The sequence below is a fragment of the Nelumbo nucifera genome, chromosome 1 (assembly GCF_055504915.1).
Source record: "Nelumbo nucifera cultivar China Antique chromosome 1, China Antique-T2T, whole genome shotgun sequence".
In the NCBI taxonomy this organism is placed as follows: Eukaryota; Viridiplantae; Streptophyta; class Magnoliopsida; order Proteales; family Nelumbonaceae; genus Nelumbo; species Nelumbo nucifera.
Window position 1 is genome coordinate 63733987 of NC_142649.1, and position 22041 is coordinate 63756027.

The following is a 22041-nucleotide window of genomic DNA, read 5'->3' on the forward strand; positions in this document are numbered from 1 at the left end:
CCTTTCACAAGTCAAAGACTCAAGACTCCTCGACTCTCAGGAGTAAACAACGAAAATACTTAAAACCTCTGTAATTTTATGTGGATTAATCAGTCATCGCGACTTTGAGGACGAAGGTTTTCTTCTTTCCGCGTCTTCTTTCTGTTGTATCATTCTATCACATTCTTCAAATCAAAAGGTAAATTTCGATTTTTTTTTTATTTTCTTTTACAAGAACAGCAAAACGATTTTATAACTTCACGGGCTGAATTTTGTTAGACACATGACGAGCATTTCTTCATGGGAACCCTAGGTCTGATACTATTCTGCTCTCCCTCTCTCTCTCTCTCTCTGGATCTTAAAGTTTTACAACGAAAAACCTCTTTGTATTTTGCGTTCATCCCCCTCTTCCTGGAAGGGTGGGGAAATTTTAATTTGGAATTCATCCTGATTATTGAAATCTGAATGTTTCAGAACTTTCATTTAAATTTTCAAGGAGAAGAAACCCTAACATCAAAACCCGTATTACCATGATCTCTCTCCATTCCTCCCTCTCCCTCTCTCTCTCTCTCTGCCTGTAGATAGTGCGGGGGAAGAAAAGTGAAGGTTCATATATTAACACCTTTATTTTTATTGATAAGCACTGGTTGATAATATAATGTTGAAAATTTCTCCTCGATTTAAACACGACCTCTGTTATATTGCTCTGGCCGGGGTAGGCGTTTTTTTTAATGTCCACTGTGTCTTGGGAGCCCTTTTTATTTTTGTGCAACGCTTTATGTTGGTATGACGAGATACCGCCTAAATATGGAATTGTTGTTACTTTGACAAATTTTACAGATGGAAGTTTGCCCGTCAAGATCCATGTTCATTGTTTTAGTGATACTTTTATCAATCCTGAAAGTAGCAGTTGGAATTAGATTTGTGATCGACAGGGAAGAGTGCTTTTCTCATAATGTTGAATATGAAGGAGATACGGTTCACTTTTCCTTTGTTGTGATTAAAGCTGACGGACCATGGCACTATAGTGATGATGGAGTAGATCTTGTGGTAAGTTTTACTTATTTTGAAGGAAGTGGGATCAATTTTTCCAAGCTTCTATTTTGTTGTCATTTGCCACCTTGCATCTTTCTGAAAACATATTTGCTAATTTAGTTTAAATACTGTTTCAGTTCACTTGACCATCACTTAATTGTATTTGCGTTTGCTAATATTTCAGGGTTTATATTTAAAAGAAGTAGAAGAAATAAAAAAAAAGTTGTATTGTTTCATATCTGTGTTGGAAAAGAGAAATCAGGTAATTACAACAAGCATGACACTATATGCAATCAAGGGGCTATGGGATGGCCCTTGGTGCATGGGCAGGGATTTTAATGTCATTAGATTCTCTGATGAAACCAGTAATCCCCAACAGGTAATTACAACAAGCATGAGGAAATTTAATGGTTTTATTGAAGAATGTGAACTGAAGGAAATACCTCTGCTGCCAGCCAGTTACACTTGGTCCAACCTTCAGGAAACCCCTTTGTGTTCGAAGTTGGACAGGTTCTTATTTAACCTTGCCTGGGAGAATAGTTTGAAAAACTTGGTTGCTAGAGCATTACCTAAGGTCACCTCCGATCACTAGCCTATCCAGATAGGTACTGAGTTTTTTCCTATAGGACCCAAACCTTTTAGATTCGAAAATATGTGGCTTACCCATCCAGATTTTGTGAAAAAAGTGAAGGAATGGTGGGGTGAGGAGGAGAGGGGGGGGGGGTAAGATGGAAGGGGATCAAGTTTCATAAGAAATTAAAAAAGTTGAGAGCCAAAATAAAAGAGTGGAATAGAGATCATTTTGGTAGAATTGAGGAGCAAAAATTGTGCCTAATCTCTCGAATAGAAAACTTGGATGTAAAGGAATCTCAAAATGGGTTGACTGAGGAGGACAAAATGTTAAGGAGACAATTGAAAAAGGATTTGAAAGAGGTGTTACTGAGGAAAGAAATCAGTTGGAGAAAAAAATCTAGACACAAGTGGATTAAGGAAGGCGATGGGAACACTAGATTTTTCCATGATTTGGCAAATGGGAAACGAAGAAAGAATCTTGTGACCAAGCTAGAGATATGAGAGGAGGTGATTACCAACCAGGATGATATAGCCAGAAAATTTGTGGACCACTTCAAATCGATTTATAGAAGACCTTTGAGTGAGAGAGCAGTCGTGGAAGGGGTGGAATGGCCAAGAATTGATGACGGAGTAGCAAGGTGGATGGAAAGGGATTTCGAGGAAGAAGAGATTAAGAAAGCTGTCTTTCTAATGGATAGATCCAAGGCTCTAGGTCCAGATGGCTTACAATGGGTTTTTTTATCAAGACTGTTGGGAGGTGTCGAAAGAGGATTTAGTTGAAGTCTTTAAGGAATTTGCAGACAATCACATTATAAGCCCTGGAATTAATGCCACCTTTTTGGCCTTGATACCTAAGAAGAATGATGCCAACCACCCAAAAGATTATAGGCCTATTAGTCTGGTGACAAACATCTATAAAATTTTGGCTAAAGTGCTCTCGTTGAGGATCAAAACAGTCCTCCCTTCTATCATTAGTGAAACCCAGGGGGCTTTCATTCAAGGGCGACAAATAACAGATCAGATTTTAATTGCGAATGAGTGTGTGGAGGAAATGAAAAGGTCTAGTAAGAGAGGTTTCATTTGTAAATTGGATCTTGAAAAGGCCTATGATTTGGTGGACTGGAAGTTTCAATTAGAGGTTATGCGAAACTGTGGATTTGGGGACAAGTGGTGCAGTTGGATTTTTGGGTGTATCAGTACTTATCACCACTCTATTCTGGTAAATGGTATGGTGAGGGACTTTTTTCCAGCTTGCAGGGGTGTCAGGCAAGCTGATGTGATTAGTCGGATCATTACTAAGGCTGATAGTGAAGATGCCATTAGGGGTTGGAGAATAGGGAGACACCAAGTCCCCGTCACCCACCTTCAGTTTGCAGATGACCTAATGATCTTTTGTGAAGGAGGTTTTAGCAAAAAGGTAGCAAACCTAAAGGAGCTAATCAAAGGATTTGAAAGTATTTCTAATTTGAGAATAAATTTGGAAAAGAGCTGCATAGCGGGTATAAATTTGGAGGTAGGGGAGGTCGAGGCTATTGCGGAGTGTCTTGAGTGTTCCACCTCTGCTTGGCCTATGTCATATTTAGGGCTTCCTTTAGGGGCAAATCCTAGGGAGAGTAGATTTTGGACCCCAGTGATAGAAAAGTTTGAGAAGAGATTAGCCTCATGGAAGAGGAATTATGTCTCTTTAGGAGGGAGAATTACCCTAATAAGAGCTACCTTGGCTAACTTACCCACCTATTTTTTGTCTGTTTTTAGGATACCAGTTAGGGAAGCTAGGAAACTGGAGAAGTTGATGAGAGATTTTTTATGGGAGTCGGGACAAGAAAAAAATGATCACTTGGTTAATTAGGAAATTATGTGCAGAAGTAAAGAAGAGGGGGGGTTTGGGACTTGGGAGGGTAACTAGAAAAAATCAAGCTCTGTTAGGGAAATGGTTGTGGCGATGGCCATTGGAAATAGAGAGATTGTGGCATGAGGTGGTGGAGAGCATTCATGGGAGGTCAGAGAATGGATGGGATGTTGGTGTATCAAGGCAAGCTAACCTAGCAGCACCTTGGAAGGCCATTCACAACACCCTTCCTCAATTCCTAAATTTTATCAGGTATGAAGTTTGTTCTGACAACACTGTTCATTTTTGGGAGGATATTTGGGTAGGAGACACACCGTTAAAGGATCTTCCCTTCGCTATTTTCTGTTTCTTTGTACAAAAAAGAGGTGGTCTCAAAATTTGTCTCACCTTTGGGAACACCCTTAGATCCTACTTGGGATTTTGGGTTTTGTAGAGGACTTAGGGATGATGAAATTGAATCTCTTTTTGTTTTGCTTGGTTGTCTTAATCAAGTTTGTTTGGATCCCTCCAAGCTAGATAAGAGGGTAGGGACTCCTAGACCCAATGGAACCTTCACTTGTGCTTCTTTCTTCAAGTCCATCTCTCAACTTTCTACTCACCAATCCTTTCCGTCAAAAGAAATTTGGTGCAAGCCAGTTCCCTAAAAAATTATGGTGTTTTGTTGAGAAGTATTCCATGGGAAAGTAAACACTCTAGATAACCTACAAAAGAGAAGACCTTTCCTCTGTATTTCTCCTAATTGGTGCATCCTCTGTAGAGCTCACGGTGAGGATTGTAATCACCTATTAATATCTTGTCCCTTTTCTGTAGACCTTTGGGCTTGGCTACTTTCGTTGTTTGGGAGTAGTTGGAGTCTACCAGCAGAAGTTCACATGCTCTTCAACCATTCTACCTTTTATTGGCCTACAACAATAGGGAGAATTATGTGGAGATGTGCTCGTGCTGCCTTGATTTTGACTCTTTGGGAAGAAAGGAATATTAGAATTTTTCAAGAAATAGGGAGAATTATGTGGAGATGTGCTCATGCTGCCTTGATTTTGACTCTTTGGGAAGAAAGGAATATTAGAATTTTTCAAGAAAAGGAAAGGAGCAGTCAGGAATTGAAAGACTGTGTGTTAAATAGGGCAATACCTTGGCTGAAGACCTTGGAAATCTTTCATCAATTCTCCTTTAATGACCTTTGGAGAAATTGGTTAGCAGTGGTGAGGTGTTCATCTCTAAAGGACAAATCAATTACAAGCTGGTCTCCTCCATCCAAAGGCTAACTAAAGTTGAACTTCGATGGAAGTAGCATGGATAATATAGGATTATCCGGAATGGGGGGTGCTTTGAGAAATGAGAAGGGAGAGATTTTGTTGCTCTACTCAAGTCCCTTGGGAATTGGGGACTCCATCAGGGCAAAACTTTTAGCTGCTGTACAAGGGGTGTAATTTGCAAACCAGCTGGGGGTACAACACCTAACAATCGAGGGGGACTCCAAAGTGGTGGTGGGTTGGTTGAAAAATCCTGAAGAGGCTATGTGGCGTTACAAGAATGAAATGAAGAAATTTATTTGGTTGACAAGGAATATGTTGGTCACTGTACAGTGGGTGGGGAGATCAGCAAATACTTTGTCATATGTGTTAGCTAAGCAAGGGGTAAATAGGGAAGAATTGTTTTGGGTTCAGTTGTGATTCTTGCTTTTCTTTCCTAGTTTACTTGTAAGATTCAAGGAGGGGCTGCAGCTCGCGCCTCTCCCTGGGATGTTGTATGAATTCACTCTAAATCTGCTTCTGAATTAATAAATTTATTATCATTCATAAAAAAAAAAGAGAAATCAGGTATAGATATACGTATATATGTGTGTATATATATATACATGCATATATATGTATATATGTAATTTTCCAGATTACATATTACTGTTCTTGACAGAATATTTAATTTTCCAGATTCCTTGAATAATAAATTTTATAAAAAAATAATTTAGGTTTTCATTGAAAAACTGTTGCTTTGTGGTATGGTCATTATCTCAGGAGACTGATTCAACCCATTATAACTGCATAATTTGGGGAGAAATAAGAGGGTTTCTCTCTCTTTGGTTGTAATTTTCAATTGTACTAACTCCTTATTTCTCTCATATCACCTAAAAAAAACAATTCAACAAAAGTATTTTTCAATCCTATAACAATTGATGGTTTGTAGTAAGCCCAAATTGTTGGGATAAAGCTTTGTTGAGCATAACAATTGATAGATTATATCAACCACTTTGCACCACTCAATTGTTTGAACTACTCGGATTCTGGTCGAAGGCTATTGTTGAAAACAGAGAAGCAGAGGAGAAAATGATGTAGGATTGGCCTGAAAAATAAGGAAGAAAAAAAGGATGAAAGCAACTCAAGAATCAGCACCTAATAGCTTCTAAAGGAATCTGTATCAACAAAAAATTTGGAATGTCTCCAACATCAGAAACTTAAATTTTATAATCTGATATAAAAGACAGAGGAGCTTAGATGTATTTATAGGCTCAAAGGGGAAGATTGTCCCATCCATTTTCCTTATTTTCCCACTTCTAAAAACAGGCCATTGCCCAATGTTGGTTCCAACTGTCTGGGGTCTTGGGACGGGTAGACTGGATACAAACCTAACCTTTGGCATTTTCCTACCTCAAAACCAACTAAGAAATATACCGAGACACTTACTAGGAACATGATAAATCCTAATTAACTCTAGGATTATGACTTTGACTTGATTCAGGACTCAAATAAGACAGATCTCAGTTGATATAAAACTAAAGTTGTTGACATAAAGTATTATACCAGCCTGGAAAGTTGGGATTATTTTATGGGAGAGATCCAGAAATTGTACATTTAGGATTGGAGACCAAGACACATCAAAATGTGACCTCTTTTGTTTCCTTGGTTTGGTAATCTATAACAAGGGAGTGATTGAGGAGGATGTTACACATAGAATCAGAGAAGGACGAACAAAATGGAGGGGTGCATCTGGTGCCCCATGTGATAGAACACCACTTAGAATAAGAAGATTTTTTTTTTTTATAAATAGGCTAAGAGGAATCTAGTGTACTTTGCATTATGTTGGGTGGAAATTATTAGCAAGAAGGAAGTGACTAGAAAAGTGGAAAGAGTCATGATTTATATTTTAAAGGAGTTTTTACAGCTTTAGGCATGGCCATATGGACAGTCAATGGCTGCAGATTATCAATGAAAATGATTTTGAAGTACAAAATATAAATTAGGTATACTGTACAAGGGGGTATATTTTCATAAAAGCTATTATAGCTATTCTACTGAAATAGTTGATATTGTTTATCTACTTTTCCTTAAGGGGATTTTTTCACTCAAGAAATGATAGGATCATAAATGATAGGTGTAAGGAGTAGGGGAGAGCGGTCTCTCTCTTCGAAGGACGAAGGAAGGTCTATGAGGGAGCAGTGGGTTCGAAGGGGAATGAGAGAGTTGTGTGTATGTTTGAAGATGCCTGTAGTGAGCTGGTTAAGATTTCTCTGTCTCCTAACCACGAAGAGGACTCTCGTATTTATGGAGGAAGCGCTGGGACCCCAAAAGGTAGGAGACGAGGACATTCACTTTATATCGGGAAAGGAAATATACTGCTTGCTGGCAATTATTGGATACGCTATTGGGTGTAGCCACGTGTTTCATGAAGATATCCTTGGGGATCAGCTTTCCTTATCCCCAAGATCTTCATTACTCACGAGGGCTACTACCTTTTCCGTGCACCATCACTAATCCTACGTGGGGATACTGACGTCACCGTCTAAAAGTCGATGTTCATTGGCGTCACGTGACGATTCGTGAGGCATTTCTTTGTAACGGTTTCGTGTGTTTGGGTACACGCTCGGGTCTCGCCGCGGGTTTGGTTCGTTATCCTCCCGATCTGTTGTGGGTGTGACCTCATCGCATAGTCGAGCGTGCTCATGTCTTTGTGGGCGGATCTTTCTGAGGTCTATTTAGCATGCTACGGGTTTATCGCAGTGATTGCGGTTAGAATGTAAGTTAACCGCAGCACGGGGTTGGTTGTTGATTCTTCGCAAGTATTTCTGTGGTGGTGTTCTTGGTGTTTGAGTATTCTTTGAGGGTCTAAGTAAGCTGTATGTACCTACAATAGGTCATCTGAAATGATAGGTGATAAGTGAGAAATGATAGGTCATCAGAAATGATAGGATCAGAAAGAAAAATGTTGTACAGAGGCAGAGCTTTGTGGGTTAAGAGACATGTCTAGAAGATGAGTATAGCATAATTATGAATGTTGAGATGGATAGGTGAGAAACTAGCAATGACAGGATCAGAAATGAACTGAAAGGACCACTGCACCAATGAGGGGTAGATGGTCTGGTCACAGTCACGTTCAGAGAAGATCATCTACAGCACCACTGCACCAATGAGTAGAAGTGGTTTGTTACAAGTTTAAGGGTCTACAAACTCAAGAGCTAGGGGCAAACTGAAAGGACATCAACTGAAGTAGTGAGAAATGGTTTAAGGTCTCATAATGACAGATATGGCACTGAATAGAGTGGAATGGCAGAGAAAAATTCCTGAAGCAGATGAAATATTGAAGGTCTGATGAAGCTTTAACAAAGCAACCCATTAATTAAGATAATTTTATGGGATGCTAGATGATGAAAGGTGTGGTGATTCTTCTTTCAATATGGCATTCTATGGATTTAGTTTTGAACACTATGGAAAGATTGGGGGAGTGAGTCACCTAGAAAGTGCTCTATTGATTTGCTGGTGTAAATGGTATTGGATTTTCTAGCTTGCTCAGAGTTGCCCATTAGAGGGAAAGCTTAAATCACCTTATATCTTTTTAAGACACAAAACATTAATCAGGTAACTTGGTTGATCATTTGGAGGCTGGAAACTAGGTGGTGCCTTTGGTCACTGGGATAGAATTCTATGCTGATGTCTCATGATTTTTCAATTTTTTGAGATTTTTTGAAACTTGGGAGGAATGGACATGTATTTTATGCCCATTAAACTTGGTTCTATCTCTCTATCTCTCTCTCATGAATTCTTGTTAGTTTAAATAATTGATTGATAGAAAGAGGAAAATATGTAATTTAAAAGATGGTTTAATGAAACCCTCAACAAAGATGTTTTAGAGTGAATAACCTCAGGCACATATAATAAGGTTATTTGCAAATCAGAATGCATAAAAGAAAAAGAACATAAAAATTATGTCATTGCAGAAATAGCTTTAGGGAAAATGATAATGGGGATCTAAGCATGATATTAATTGAAGCTCACAGTTTAAAAGGGAATGAGAGGAAATCTACAACACTGATTTCAAGGAAGCAAAATCAGAAATCAATACTCATTGCCATCGGGTGTACTTAGTTCAACCCAAGGTTTGAATTAGAGTTCTCAGCTCTGTCCCATTTTGGTGCATAGCCAGTTTATATTTTAATTAAGAAGAAATAAGGTATGACAATGGTAGTATTCAAATATGTGGAGTTTCAAGAGTGCAAAATCCTGTATGTAGAATTCTTTATAATTTGGGAAGGTAGGTCTTAGGAATCATCCATCGAAAAAAGGTAGGCCTTGGGTATAAACTGTTAAATCAATATGCTAGGACAGTTAACTCACTCTAGGTTTTCTTTGCAAGTTTCCTTTGCTTTGTATTCCATTGCTTCTTTAGTAGCCACAAACATTCACTTCCTGATCAGATGAATATATTGAGATAATCAGGTGAAGGGGCCTTCTGGTGATCAAATTCGTGACTCTCGTGACCAGACAAGTGAGAAGTTTGAGTTTACAGCTCACAAGAAAGGGCTTCACAGTTTCTGCTTCACTAACAAGTCTCCTTATCATGAAACCATAGACTTTGATATACATGTTGGCCATTTTACTTACTTCGATCAGCATGCTAAAGATGGTAAGAGCATCGTGTCTGTAGGTTCCGTCATTTAATGTTTGTGCATCTTAAGTTTGGAAGAATATACTTCTGATGTCTATGTCTTTGTCTGTAGAGCACTTCAACCCCTTACTGGAACAGATTGCGAAATTAGAGGAATCTCTTTATAACATCCAGTTTGAGCAGCATTGGCTGGAGGCTCAGACTGACCGCCAAGCACTAGGTATAATCAGAAACTATATTTCTCTTTTCTTTTTATGGTTAGGATATTTTATCAGTAAAATATAAGAGCTTTTATCTTGGCTAGCCACCATAATCAATATTCTTTTGTAATGACCCCCCTTGGGGATTGAAACCCGCATTTGGCATCTTGCATCTGTTCACCCCTTGTTTGGTTATTCCATAAGACTGATTTATGATTAGGAATCTTATCTATCTGAAATCATATAGGTTTTATTGTTTAACCAACCACTCTATATTCCATTATCTCTGAAATATTTTTAAGGCATCCATGCAGCTGACGGAAGCTGGTTTTGTATTTCAGTTGACAGTTACAGTTCTTATCTAGGATAAGTTGCCTTAAACGTTCAAACTTATGAAGATTGATTTGATTCTTTACTGGAAAAAAATGAAAATTTGATTTTTTTTTTTTTAGAAAAAGGTAATGATTAGGGGAAAACAAGTAGGAAAAGCAGTTAGAATGAAGCTCACACCACCAAAGGGGTTTGGCGACGTTTCTATGCTTGTCATAGTAATATTTTCTACCTTAATAAAAGGAGGAAAAAATGAATTGAGTATAGTGGATTAACCCATTTCATGAATCTTTGAACTCTTAAAGGGAACTGAAGGTTTTGAGAAAACAAGGAGAATGTTGCCCATGGCATTAGAGCAAGGTGGTTGAAATAAAGTGATGCATCTTGTGTACTATGTTACCAGTATAAACCAATGCAACTCAAAGGAAAATTCATAAGACATTAAAACCAGCATTGCTATATGGAACAGAGCGTTGAGCAAACAAGAAACACCACATGTTCAATAAACAAGTATAGCTGAGATAAGGATGTTGAGATAGATGAATGGCAAGACTAGAAATGACATAATGAGCACATTAAGAGGACTTGGGAGTAGCTCCAATTAGTGACAAGATGAGGGAAAGTCTACTAAGATGGTTTTTTCATGTTATAGATGACCAATGACCAAACCAGTGAGGAGTGAATTGGTACAAATGGACGCCTCTAAAAGAGCAAGGGGAAGATCAAAGAATATATGGTCTGATGTGGTAAAAAAATGATTTAAAAGGTTATAATTTGACAAAAAATGTCTCTCGATATAGCAAAATGGTGGGATAGGATTTGTGTGGCTGATGCCAAATAGTTGAGATAAATGCAGATTTGAGTTGTTGAAAGTCATTCTTACTCTTATTGGGTAAACCTGATGTTTCTTTGTAGATCTGGCCCCTTGTTTTTGATAATTTGTATATATTGTTCCTTGGGTTATCAAAGATGAAAGAAGTTTTAATCATAATTCATAAAGGAGGTACCTGGCTTATTTTCTTTCAAGTCCTGTTTCTTTTTCTTCCGTTTCTCTACCTTTTAAGACAAATTTTAAGGTGTAAAGGAGAAAACCTAGGATCTAATTTTCTTCATATTTCTTTTCTACACAACCAAAGTGTGAAAAACAGTTTTGTATCTTTCTTGTCTCCTCTTTCCCCCTTTGTCACAGATGGCTATTTATTGCCTGGCATGAAAGACTTAAGGACCCAGATTGTAGGTTTTTCTTACTTTGGCCCAATTCTGGCTTTCCCTAGATTAAGTCCATTCATACAAGCATGCATACATATTAAATTTATATATGACATTATTATAAATATATTAATGCATGTAATTATGTATGTTTACATGTTATTGTACCTAACACAGACATATTTTACAGATAATCATGTTTTGATTTTACAGATAAACATCAGTGTATCACTGATGTAAATCTATCAGCTGTACCAGTAAATTGATGATGGTTGTCAGCCTTGAGCTGCTTTTATTGTCTACTCTATATTCGTTTTGGACAGAGAGAAGCAATCTTTTATTTTAATAGTTAGTAAAACTCAATATGGAGCCTTCAGGATGCCTAGAACTGCCCAGGCCCTTAAGATGGGGACAATAAATTTGATAAGATACTGAGGAAGCAATGGAGAAGAGTGTTGGTGCGGAGGGTGGTTTTGTGATTGAAGCAAAATGGAGAAGAGTAATCAAATCTGAGGCAAAGAAATTTCTGTTCGAGAGCTGTAAGGTGCAGGGGAAAACTGCTCTGAAGGTCAGAGAAATGAAGATTGTCATGGTGTTTCTGGTAGGTGAGAAAGTGCTGCTTTGGTTTGTGGAGTTTCTGGACAAAGCAATGAAGAAACATTGGAAGGAAGATTGCAAAGATTTTATACAAGATGGAAATCCAGGGCCATCTGGGATTGGGGGTGTCTTCAGGAACGGGGAAGGGTCAATTCTGGCATTGTATTCAGGCCCAATTGGAGAAGGGGACTCTCTCAGGGCTGAGATCTCTGTGGCTTTGGAAGGAATCCAAAGAGCAAGACAATTGAACATAAGAAGATTGGTCCTTGAAGGTGATTCAGAGACGGTGGTTAGATGGCTAAAGGAAGACAACAGTACCATGTGGACTTACAGTAATGAAAGGAAAAAGTTCAAATGGTTTGCTAGGGACATTGAGGTGAAGTATAGCTGGGTGAAAAGAAATGCCAACTCTTTTGCTGATGGGTTAGCTAAGCAAGGGGTGAATAGGGTGTCTTTGTTTTGGGCTAATTTCTAATTTATCTCTTTGTGTAATTTGTCGATGGGGAGTTAAGTCATTTTACCTCCCCTATATTTTGTAATTGCTCCCTTCTATTTTAATAGAGTTGATTGTTATTGATCCAAAAAATAGATTTTATAAAAGACGGAGGCAGGAGGTATGTGGCAGAAAGGAGAAGAAATGCCAAAGGAAGATTCCTGATGTTGGTTACGTTTTTCGGGTTGAGGAGAACAGCTGGTGTGCTTCCCAGAAGGTAGGAAAGGTGAGGGATGGAAGGAGATCTCAATACTTTAAAAGATTTTCTAACATTGGCAACTGGTTCACAAGCTCCAGAACCGTTGAACTCAGAAGAGAAGCATATAGAATTCAAAGGAGGCGGTAGGGGCCCTGGCAGTAGGTGAAGCTTCATGTGAAAGGAGGATGGTGGTCAATGCTTCAAAGGAGGAATGGGAAAAGTGGCTAGTGTAGAAACAAGTAGCCCACCAAGGGACTGGAAAATGGTAGCGAAGGAGATGGTGAAAAAACCTGAGAGTGAAAAGCACAACTATCTTAACTCTATTTGAGAGTTGTAAAACACTGCTGGAGGCGTCCGATGTTAAGCTAGAGATTGATGCAGTCTGCTATCAGATGGAGTGTGGTGCAGTTACAGTGTCAAGATGGTCTCCTTCGGCTAATGCAAAGGATTTGTCAGTAGAAGATTCAGTTATAGTCTGGCTGTTGGTCCTGCCTTTTCATCTTTGGAAGGCTGAAGTTTTTGAAGCAATTGCAGTTCTGTGCAAGGCACATTTAGATGGATTCTTTGTTAAGGATCTGCGTTCTGCAGCTATTAGCCTCAGCTGTGTTTTCCCTGAAGAAATTCCAAGGAAGATTAGTGTAGCCAATGGTGGTGTGTTCTTCTCAGTTTGGCTAATGACAACCATTGAAGCAGACCTCTGGGCTGGAGCCTGAAGGAGAGAAGAGGAAGGGGTTGAAAGAGATTGGCTATGTGGCAAACTGAGAGGGGCTAGCTCTGATTCCTCAGAAACTTACATGCATAAGGAAATCTTTGAGAAGGAAACCTTGAAAATTAAGCAAATAGGTACTGGCTATACACAGGTTGGTGGTAGGTCCTATGCTGAGGCACTGAGAGATGGAAATAAGGAACAGGATAGAGGTTGCAGTCAGTTACCTTAAATAGGAAAATTGATAAGGAAAAGGAGGAAGTCAGACCTATTGTTGACAGGCCAGGACAGGTGGAATATGAAGTTTCAAAATTTGAATTGATAGGACATGTGGGCACCAATGAGGAAGGGGCACAATTAAATGGCCAAGTGGAGTTTCTTGACGAGAGGATGAACCTGGCTAGGCTGATGGGTTTGATTGGGCCGGTTGAAAAAAGGAAAAGGGTCCAAGAAGTTAGAGAAGGGGTGGGTCTTTTTTTATCAAAGTCAAGAATTGGAGTAGTAGACAAGAGTGGAGTGGGCCGGAAAAATGGGCTGGCTGTTTTAGAAGAGAGGACAAAATCAGGTGACTTGTCTAAAAGTCACGTGGGGGTTCTAAAAGGGGTGGCGATAGATGGAAAATTAGATCCATTGTCGTCCCCATCGAGAGCTCCTTCTTGTTCCAAGAACTAGGGGCAGAACAGAAGTTTGAACAGCTTGCAGTGGAAGCCGTTTGGGGCCAACTACTTGTCCCCAGAGCATCGGAACCCTAGAATCCATTGAATGGCGCCGGAAAGAGTGGAAGATTAGTCGGAAAATGAAGCACTCTCGAGTGAGCAGGAATGTGATTCTGGCAATATAGAAACTTCAAGTATCAACAGTGTTTCTTTGGGGAAATATCCTTTTCAACAAGATGAAGAGAGCTTTAATACAAAACAACTGTTTTTAGAGGAAGAAGATGCTACAACATTGAACCTCATGTCTATTCCTTCAAAATATGTAGCTGAACTAGAAAATTGAAGGGGAGAAGAGAGCTCCATCGGTAGGGAACAAAACTCGAGGCCAGCCAATCCAAGTCTGAACTTGGAGGATAGACGGTTTGTATCTATGGATGTGGCATTCTTTGAGGATATGCTCTACTATCATAAGGTTTCTCCTCAGGGGGAGAGTAGTGAGGTGGGTAATTCAGCCCCAGAAGTTCAGTTACCTATTCCAATCACTAAAGGGGAGAGTGGTGAAGAGGGTTGTCGGAAGTGTAGGGAATTGAGGGTGTTTCACAGATAGTGGAGGCAAGTTGATTTTGGTTCTCAGCAGTCCAAGCCAATCCTGGTTTCTTTTACAGCTCCAAATTTAGGTACTACCTTCACTACTAAGCCCATTGAGCTCACTATTGCAAATGATATACCTAACACTATTGAGCCTCAGCCCCTATGCAGTTAGTAAAGGGAAGCGTCGTTGTACTATCCACTGCTCATTGTATCTCCCAATTTCTCTCTTATGATGGACTTTCACAATCGTATAGATCATTCCTGGCCTTTATTGCTGTTATTCCTATTGCCGGAACAATGCGGGAAGCTTTATTGGTACCTGAGTGGAAAGATGCAATGAAAGTAGAAATGAATGCTCTTGTTAAAAACAATACATGGGAGTTGATTGACCAGCCTGAGGGAAAGAAACCTGTTGGATGTAAATGGGTGTTTATAGTGAAATATAATTTTGATGGTTCCGTAGAAAGATACAAGGACAGATTGGTTGCAAAGGAATTCACACAAACTTATGGCATAAATTATTTGGAGACGTTTGCACCGGTAGCTAAGATAAATACCATCAAAGTCTTATTGCTGTAAATTTCTCATGGCCACTGGTTTAGATGGATGTTAAGAATGCATTCCTCAATGGAGATCTTCAAGAGGTGTACATGGAGTTGCTCCCTAGTTTTTATAGTGCAAAGGTTGGAAAGAAGGTTTGCCGACTAAAGAAGGCTTTATATGTGCTGAAGCAATCCCCAAGAGCCTGGTTTGATAGATTTAGACTGTCTTTAGAAAAAAATTGGCTATGTTCAAGCTCAATTAGATCACACTCTCTTCTTTAAGAAAACAAACTCCTCTTTGACTTTGCTTGCTGTCTATGTTGATGATATTGTAGTAACAAGAAGTGACATTGGTGAGATTGACTCCCTTAAGCAACCTCTTCACCAAGGGCTTGAAGTAAAAGATTTGGGGGAACTACGCTACTTCTTGGGAATTGAGGTAGCTAGACCTAAGCATGGCATCTTTGTCTCCCAAAGAAAGTTTGTTTTGATTTGTTGGAAGAAACTAGGAAGTTAGGAGTTAAACCAACCGACACACCCATTGAGCTAAACCATAAGATAAGTGTAGAAAGTGGAGAGCCTCTTGAAGACAAAGTTATGTAGCAGCGATTGGTTGGGATACTTCTCTTTGCCTAACACGATCAGACATTTCTTATGTTGTTGATGTTGTTAGCTAGTACATGCATTCTCCCAAAACCACCCACCTTCTCGTAGTGGAAATGATACTTGCCTATCTGAAGAGATGCCCGTGGAGGTATACTCTTCAAAAATAATGGTCACATGAAAATAGAAGCATACACAGATGTCGATTGGAATGGTTGTGTTGATGACAAGAGATCTAACTCCAAGTATTGTTCTTTTGTAGGGGAAAATCTTGTTTCCTAGAGGAATAAGAAACAAAATGTTATTGCTCACTCCAATGCTGAAGTTGAATACAAATCTATGGCTAATGGAGTGGCAAAAGTGTTATGGTTGTGATCTTTACTTGATGAGCTGGGTGTTGAATATGAGAAGCCTTTGATGTTGTATTGCAATAATCAAGCTACAATTAACATTGCTCACAATTCGATACAACATGACAGAACTAAACACATTTAAGTGGAGCAACACTTTATCCGAGAGAGTTGCATCTCAAGAAGTGGTTACAAAGACCAAGTTGGTAACACATTTATTCTAGTTGGGAATGTAGAGATAGTTGTTAGTTGTTAATGTGTGTGGTCCCACTAATATCTTTATATTTATTTCATGGTAGTTATGGTAGTTAGGCTAGACATATTTGTTTTATATTTATTTCTGTTTCAGTAGGGGTATTTGTGTAACTCCACTGATGTTAAGTTACGAGCATATAAATACTAATCTGATGGGGCGGCAAGTTCATCCAACCGCACCCTTCTCTTTTCTTCCTCTTCTTCTCTTCTCTCTTTTCTTCTTCTGTTCGTGATCTTCTTTTCTACTGAACTTATATCAAGGAAACAAACAGTTTCTGGTTTCTTTTATCCAAGTTTAATGTTACCTTGTCAACTGAGGAAAAAAACTGGTGGGAGAAGATCTAGAGCAATGAGTCTCTGCTGATTTCATTAACAGGTATGAGTTGTTGGACTTGTCACTGTAGGGTGCCAAATTTACCTGGACAAATGACCAGGACTCTCCTACTGGTAAGACTAGGTAGATTCCTGGTTTCCTCAGGCTGGGACGAGTTTTTTCCTTCTTTTAAACAAACTGCTTTTCCAAGACCCGTTTCTAATCATTGTCCCATTCAGTTATTATGTGGCTCTCAAGAAAGAAGCAGAACACCTTTTAAATGTGAGAGTGCTTGGTTTGAGGAAGAAAGCTTTCTCTCTATGATAGCCAAGGTGTGGCCGGATTGTCATGACTGTTTCCAGCTCCTTTATCTTAGCAAACAAGTTGAAGACAATTAAAGAAAAAGCTAAAATCTAGAGGTTGGAGAATAACATGTCTATGGAGAGGGAAAAAAGGGCCTGTTTGAGTGTGATTGAAGAAATTGATAGGGCTGAAGAAGTTGGTCTCCTAACTCAAGAACAAGGATCAAAAAGGTGCCAAGCCAAATCATAATTTGATACATTAGCAGTGAGAGATGAAATTAGATGGAGACAGAGAGCCAAAACAACCTGGCTGAAGGTAGGGGATAAAAACACTAGTTTCTTTCATAAGATGGCTAATGCTCAAAACAGAGTTAAAGAAATCAGCAAGTTGGAGTGGGAGGGGAGTGGGAGAGTCAGTTGCTGAAATCAAATTTATCGCTTACTCTTTCTACAAGCAGCTTTATGAGGAACCTTGGGCCAATAGACCACTTCCTCTCCATACCCCCTTCGAAAGACTCACAGTCACTTAAGATCAGAAAGCTCATCTTGAAAGGCCTTTCACTGAGGATGAAGTTAAGGAGGTGATTACTAAAATGGAAAATGAGAAATCTCCTAGTCCAGATGGGTGGACAATTCTGTTTTACATAAAATGTTGGGACTTTATTAAGGAGGACATTATGAATGTGTTTCAGACTTTTCATAGTAGCGCTTCGTTGCAAAGAAGCCTCCACCTTTATTGCCCCCATCCCTAAAGTAGCCGGGGCTGTTAAAAGTTTTGGCAAAAAGGTTGAAAAAGGTTTTGCCCTTTGTGATTTCTGAGAACCAAGGTGCTTTTGTCCCATGAAGGCAAATGTTGGACAGTGTCCTGATTGCAAATGAGCTAATTGACTCTAGGAAGAGGGATGGCAAGCTTGGCTTGGTATGCAAGTTGGATACTGAGAAAGCTTATGACCATGTAAACTGGAGATGCCTGGATTTTATCCTTGGGAGAATGAATTTTGGCCACAAATGGAAGAACTGGATGAAAGTGTGTGTATCTTCCCCTAAATTTTCAATTTTAATCAATGGGAAAGTGTCGGACTTCTTTGGTTCTAGAGGGATTAGGCAAGGGGATCCTCTCTCCCTCTTTGCTTTTATCTGTCTCATGGAAGGTTGGTTTTACTCGGTTCAAAGGCATGTGGGATGGTTTTGAAATCTCCTCAGGTGGGGAGAAGGTTCATCTTTTCCAGTTTGCTGATGGCACTTTATGTTTCATTGATGCCTCGACAGAGCACCTTGAATCTATGCTGGACATCCTTTGTTGGTTTGAGGTTGTGTCTGGGCTTAAAGTTAACCTAGGAAAATGTGTGATTTTCCCTATTGGTCAAGTGGTGAATCTGGGGAGTTAGTTGAGATTCTGGCTTGTCAGGTAAACCATCTCCCAATGAGATTTTTGGGGCTCCCTCTTGGGGCTAAATGTACCTCCTCTACTATCTGGGATCCTGTTATTGAGAGAATGGAGAAGAAGCTGGCTTCCTAGAAGTCTAAATACCTCTCTGCAGGGGGTAGATTGACTCTATTAAAAAGTACCCTATCCAACCTCCCTACCTATATGTTTTTCCCTCTTTCCCATCCCCTCCAAGGTTTCCAAGAAGTTAGAATATCTTCAAAGTTGTTTTTTTTTTTTTTTTTTTTTTTGTGTGTGTGTGTGTGGAGGGGTTGGGAAGAGGATAAGAAAATTCACCTGGTTAACTGGGATCAGATCTGTTTGCCTGTAAAAGAAGTAGGCCTGGGAGTGAGAAAACTAAAGACTTTTATTTCTCTCTTAAGTAAGTGGACTTGGAGGTTTGGCTCTGAAAGAGATGCTTGGTGGAGGTCTCTTTTAGCTGCTAAATTTGGTGTGGACTGGGGTAACTGGAAATCCTTGGATTCTCTTCAGGATTGGGGCTGTTCCCTGTGGAAGGGTATTATGAAAGGTTTCCCCTCTTTTTCAGAAGGTCTGGAGTATAAAGTTGGAGATGGTAAGAGGCTGAAATTCTGGAAGGACCCTTGGTGCTTGATTACCCATCTGGCCGAGGTTTTTCCTAACGTCTCTCAGTGTGCCTCATTCCCTGATACCTCAGTTTCTGACTCCTTTGAGTGGGTGGATGGTTCAGCTGTTTGGTGTCCCCTCTTTAGACGGAACCTCCAAGACTGGGAATTGGAGCAGCTGCTGGAGTTATTACAGCTGTTGAAAAATCAGCCTATTTCTGCAAATGTGGAACAGTGGAAGATGAGTGGAGATGGTCGTTTTTCAGTTAAATCTGTTGCTGATAAGCCAAGTCAAGGTTCTATTATGGGTTTCCCCATTAAGCAGGTTTGGGTTCCTACTAGTCCCTCTAAGGCTAATTTTCCTGTCTGGGTGCTGGCTTTAGACAAGTGCCTGTCAAAAACTAATCTGATTAGGTGCGCAGTTCAGATTCCTGATATGAACTGTGGCTTGGTTCATGAATCTGGTGGTCATCTCTGCATTCATTGCCCTGTGTCTGCTAAGCTGTGGGAGCACTTCATCAAGTCGGCTGGCACTAGCTGGGTTATGTCTCAATGTCGAGGAGGTGCTGTGTAGTTGGAAGATTTCTGGTCTGAGTAAGAAAGGAAGCTGGTTAGGAAATCAATTCCTGCAGTTATCCTCGTCTCTTTGTGGTCTGAAAGGAATAGTCGAGTTTTCTGCAACAAAACTAGAGTTCCTGATGACCTGCTTAAGACTGCTGTCAACAGACTTGCTTCCTGGTTATCTGTTGTTTCAGAATTTAAAAACCAGAATGTTTTTCAGTTTCTTGAATCTCACTCAATTTAGGCTTTGTAAGATGGTGGTCTTCCTGGTGATTTTCCACTAGGTTGCTGTTGTAATTTTTCCTCTCTCATCAATAAAATTTTACATACCTTCTCAAAAAAAAATGACAAGTACTGGACACTGAATACGTCTAATCCAGAGCATACTTTGTATAATAAACACTGGAATGGCTGCATTATCCCTCCATGTGGTTGAAATACGAGAGGTCGTGAGCCTGCTAAGAAAACTTTGCAAACCAAGCACAAAGCATGCTAACCATATAAAAGTCTCTGGATCCACTAGTCAATTTTACTTATATTATTCTAAAAATTTTTTGGTTTGCAACTACTGTGCTTAAACCTTTTAATTTAAATATTTATGATGGATATTAGTTTAGTGAATGCTTACTAAGTTTGGTTAAGTGTATGAGTTTACATGTTATTTCCACTTTTGTGTTAAATGCACGTACGGTGACATATATATGCTATTTACTACGGGAAACCTATGTTCACAAATCATATGTCCTGCTAAAGAATTAGCAAAAAAAGTCACTGATGTATCAGATTGAACTTCAGCTTTCAGAATTTGTCTTGCATGATTTTTACATTTGGGAAGTTAGCAATATCTTCATTATTACTTCAAAAAGGAAAAGGCTGGAAAATCTTCCTGTATATTCTCTGCCAAAATAGATATTACTATCCATCAGTCTTTTTAACTGTAATTGTGGTCCAAAAATTGCACTACAGTAAATGAAGGAATGAGTCGGAGGGCAATACATAAGGCCGTGTTTGAATCTGCAGCACTCATAGGAGCCAGCGTTCTCCAAGTCTACCTCCTCCGTCGCTTATTTGAACGGAAGCTTGGCACATCTAGAGTTTAGATTCAGAAGTAGGCCATTTATTGGTTATAAAATTTAAAGGTTTTTCCTACACAGGTAATTTTATTCTCTTTCTAGAAAAAAATGGATATAAAAAAGTTGTGTAGCTTATTCCTTAATGGAGTTTCCCATCAGGAAGAGACATGTACAATGGCTAATTTCTCATGGGGCTTTACTTGGTTGGAATGATTTAATCATAAAAAGCTTGTACCTTTGAATTTCTGATGTTGTGGATCTCTATTCTTGGAGTTATTCCTCATTCTATATGCTTTTGAAGTAAATAAAACTGGGAATAAAGATGCAGACCACGAACCTTGGATCTGGGGACACAGGATCGTAGCCAGATCTTGGCCTTTAATAACTTGCCAGAGATGTCATGTTGCAAGAAGTGGTACCACAATCTCATTGAATCCTTATTAAAACATTAATTCTGCCAAACATCATTATATTCATACATATAATAGGGCACGGTTGTCAAACATCTACCCTTTTAGGTAGGGCCATCATTTTGCTTCCAAGTAAGGTTTGTTAGTTATTCTCTTTCAAGGCTTCAAAAAAAGTTATTTTGTTTTAGAAGAAACTGCACAATAACGCCTTCCCCTTCTTACTTTCAAAATGACAAAATATGTTCTACTCTCTCATAATGTTGTATTTATTCCCTTCGGTATTCCCTCTCCAATGCTCCACGTACGATTTGTGTGTGTGCATGCGTGTGTGTGTGTGAGAGAGAGAGAGCTCCTGGACCCATTCCCACACCAAGAAGTGAGTTGCTGATCGTGTGGCTTGTGTCTTTGATCTTAAGAGGTCAGATCAGCTACCAACACATGGTGCTTACAACATAGCAATCAACCATTCTTACCATGCATCGGGAAATCTCTCCATGAATGCTAAGGGAGATGTTCACAATGTGTGGCTGCAGTGGACTGTTGTGACAGTATTGGGAGTGTTTTGTTGGTAGTAGATCCTTACCTTAATTTTAGGTTCCATTTGATTTGCAGAAATAGGGGTTTGGAATCGAAAATAAATTCCAACTGTTCGATTAAGTGGAATTAAAATTCGGTAGAATGTCATATCATTTACCAATCCCTCCCCTTTCTTTGGGAACGCAAATTAATAGACCAATTCCAAGAGATTTTGATTAATTTTGACTGTAAACCAAACAAACTATTAGATCCGGGGCAAGTACATAAGATAAAATTAGAAGTTAGAATTTGCCAAATGTTTTAAATATAGGAGCCACCAGTAGATGCATATGACCTAAACATTACAATTTGATGATTTGTATCCACCTCATTTACGCATTATTTCATATCTGTGAACTCTTATACTTGCAAGACAAATTCTGACAACTTTCCACTTTAAAACATTAAAACACCATGGAGCCCCGGGCCCCCTTGGCCTTTGTTTCACCAAAAAAATAGGTTAAAAAAAATCCAATCTTTACATGTAGAATCCAAATTGAATTCGACGCCTAACAAGTCTATTACACTGTTGTCCACCCTTTGTCATGTCCAAACTCGGCGTATACTGATTTGGTTCTACCTATATTATCAGAATTAAGATGATTTTGATAAGGATTAGAAATGGATATACCCACTGGCTTGTACCATTTTTTTTTTTCATATAATACGTATTTTCTAGAGTCACCTTTAAAACTAAAAACCGAGTTACTTTGTGCGGGTTGGACCTTGGAAATGCCTCCTCTTCAATGCAA

At 39.2% G+C, this 22041-nt stretch overlaps 1 protein-coding gene across 1 annotated transcript; it reads left to right on the plus strand.

The window, feature by feature from the left end:
* On the plus strand, positions 1–20549 carry LOC104594268 (transmembrane emp24 domain-containing protein p24beta2). Its single transcript, XM_010254491.3, has 5 exons — positions 1–178; positions 820–1029; positions 9145–9331; positions 9426–9533; positions 20197–20549. The coding sequence occupies exons 2-5, from the start codon at positions 820–822 to the stop codon at positions 20328–20330; spliced, it is 639 nt and encodes a 212-aa protein (XP_010252793.1). The 5' UTR covers positions 1–178; the 3' UTR covers positions 20331–20549.
* The last annotated feature ends 1492 nt before the right edge of the window (positions 20550–22041 follow it).

What these genes read in the sequence shown, in the direction of transcription:
- LOC104594268 (XM_010254491.3), top strand. Translation starts at nt 820, where the DNA reads ATGGAAGTTTGCCCGTCAAGATCCATGTTCATTGTTTTAGTGATACTT. An exon ending in ATGATGGAGTAGATCTTGTG is followed by an intron (nt 1,030 to 9,144) that starts GTAAGTTTTACT and finishes TGAGATAATCAG; the next exon opens with GTGAAGGGGCCTTCTGGTGA. An exon ending in CGATCAGCATGCTAAAGATG is followed by an intron (nt 9,332 to 9,425) that starts GTAAGAGCATCG and finishes CTTTGTCTGTAG; the next exon opens with AGCACTTCAACCCCTTACTG.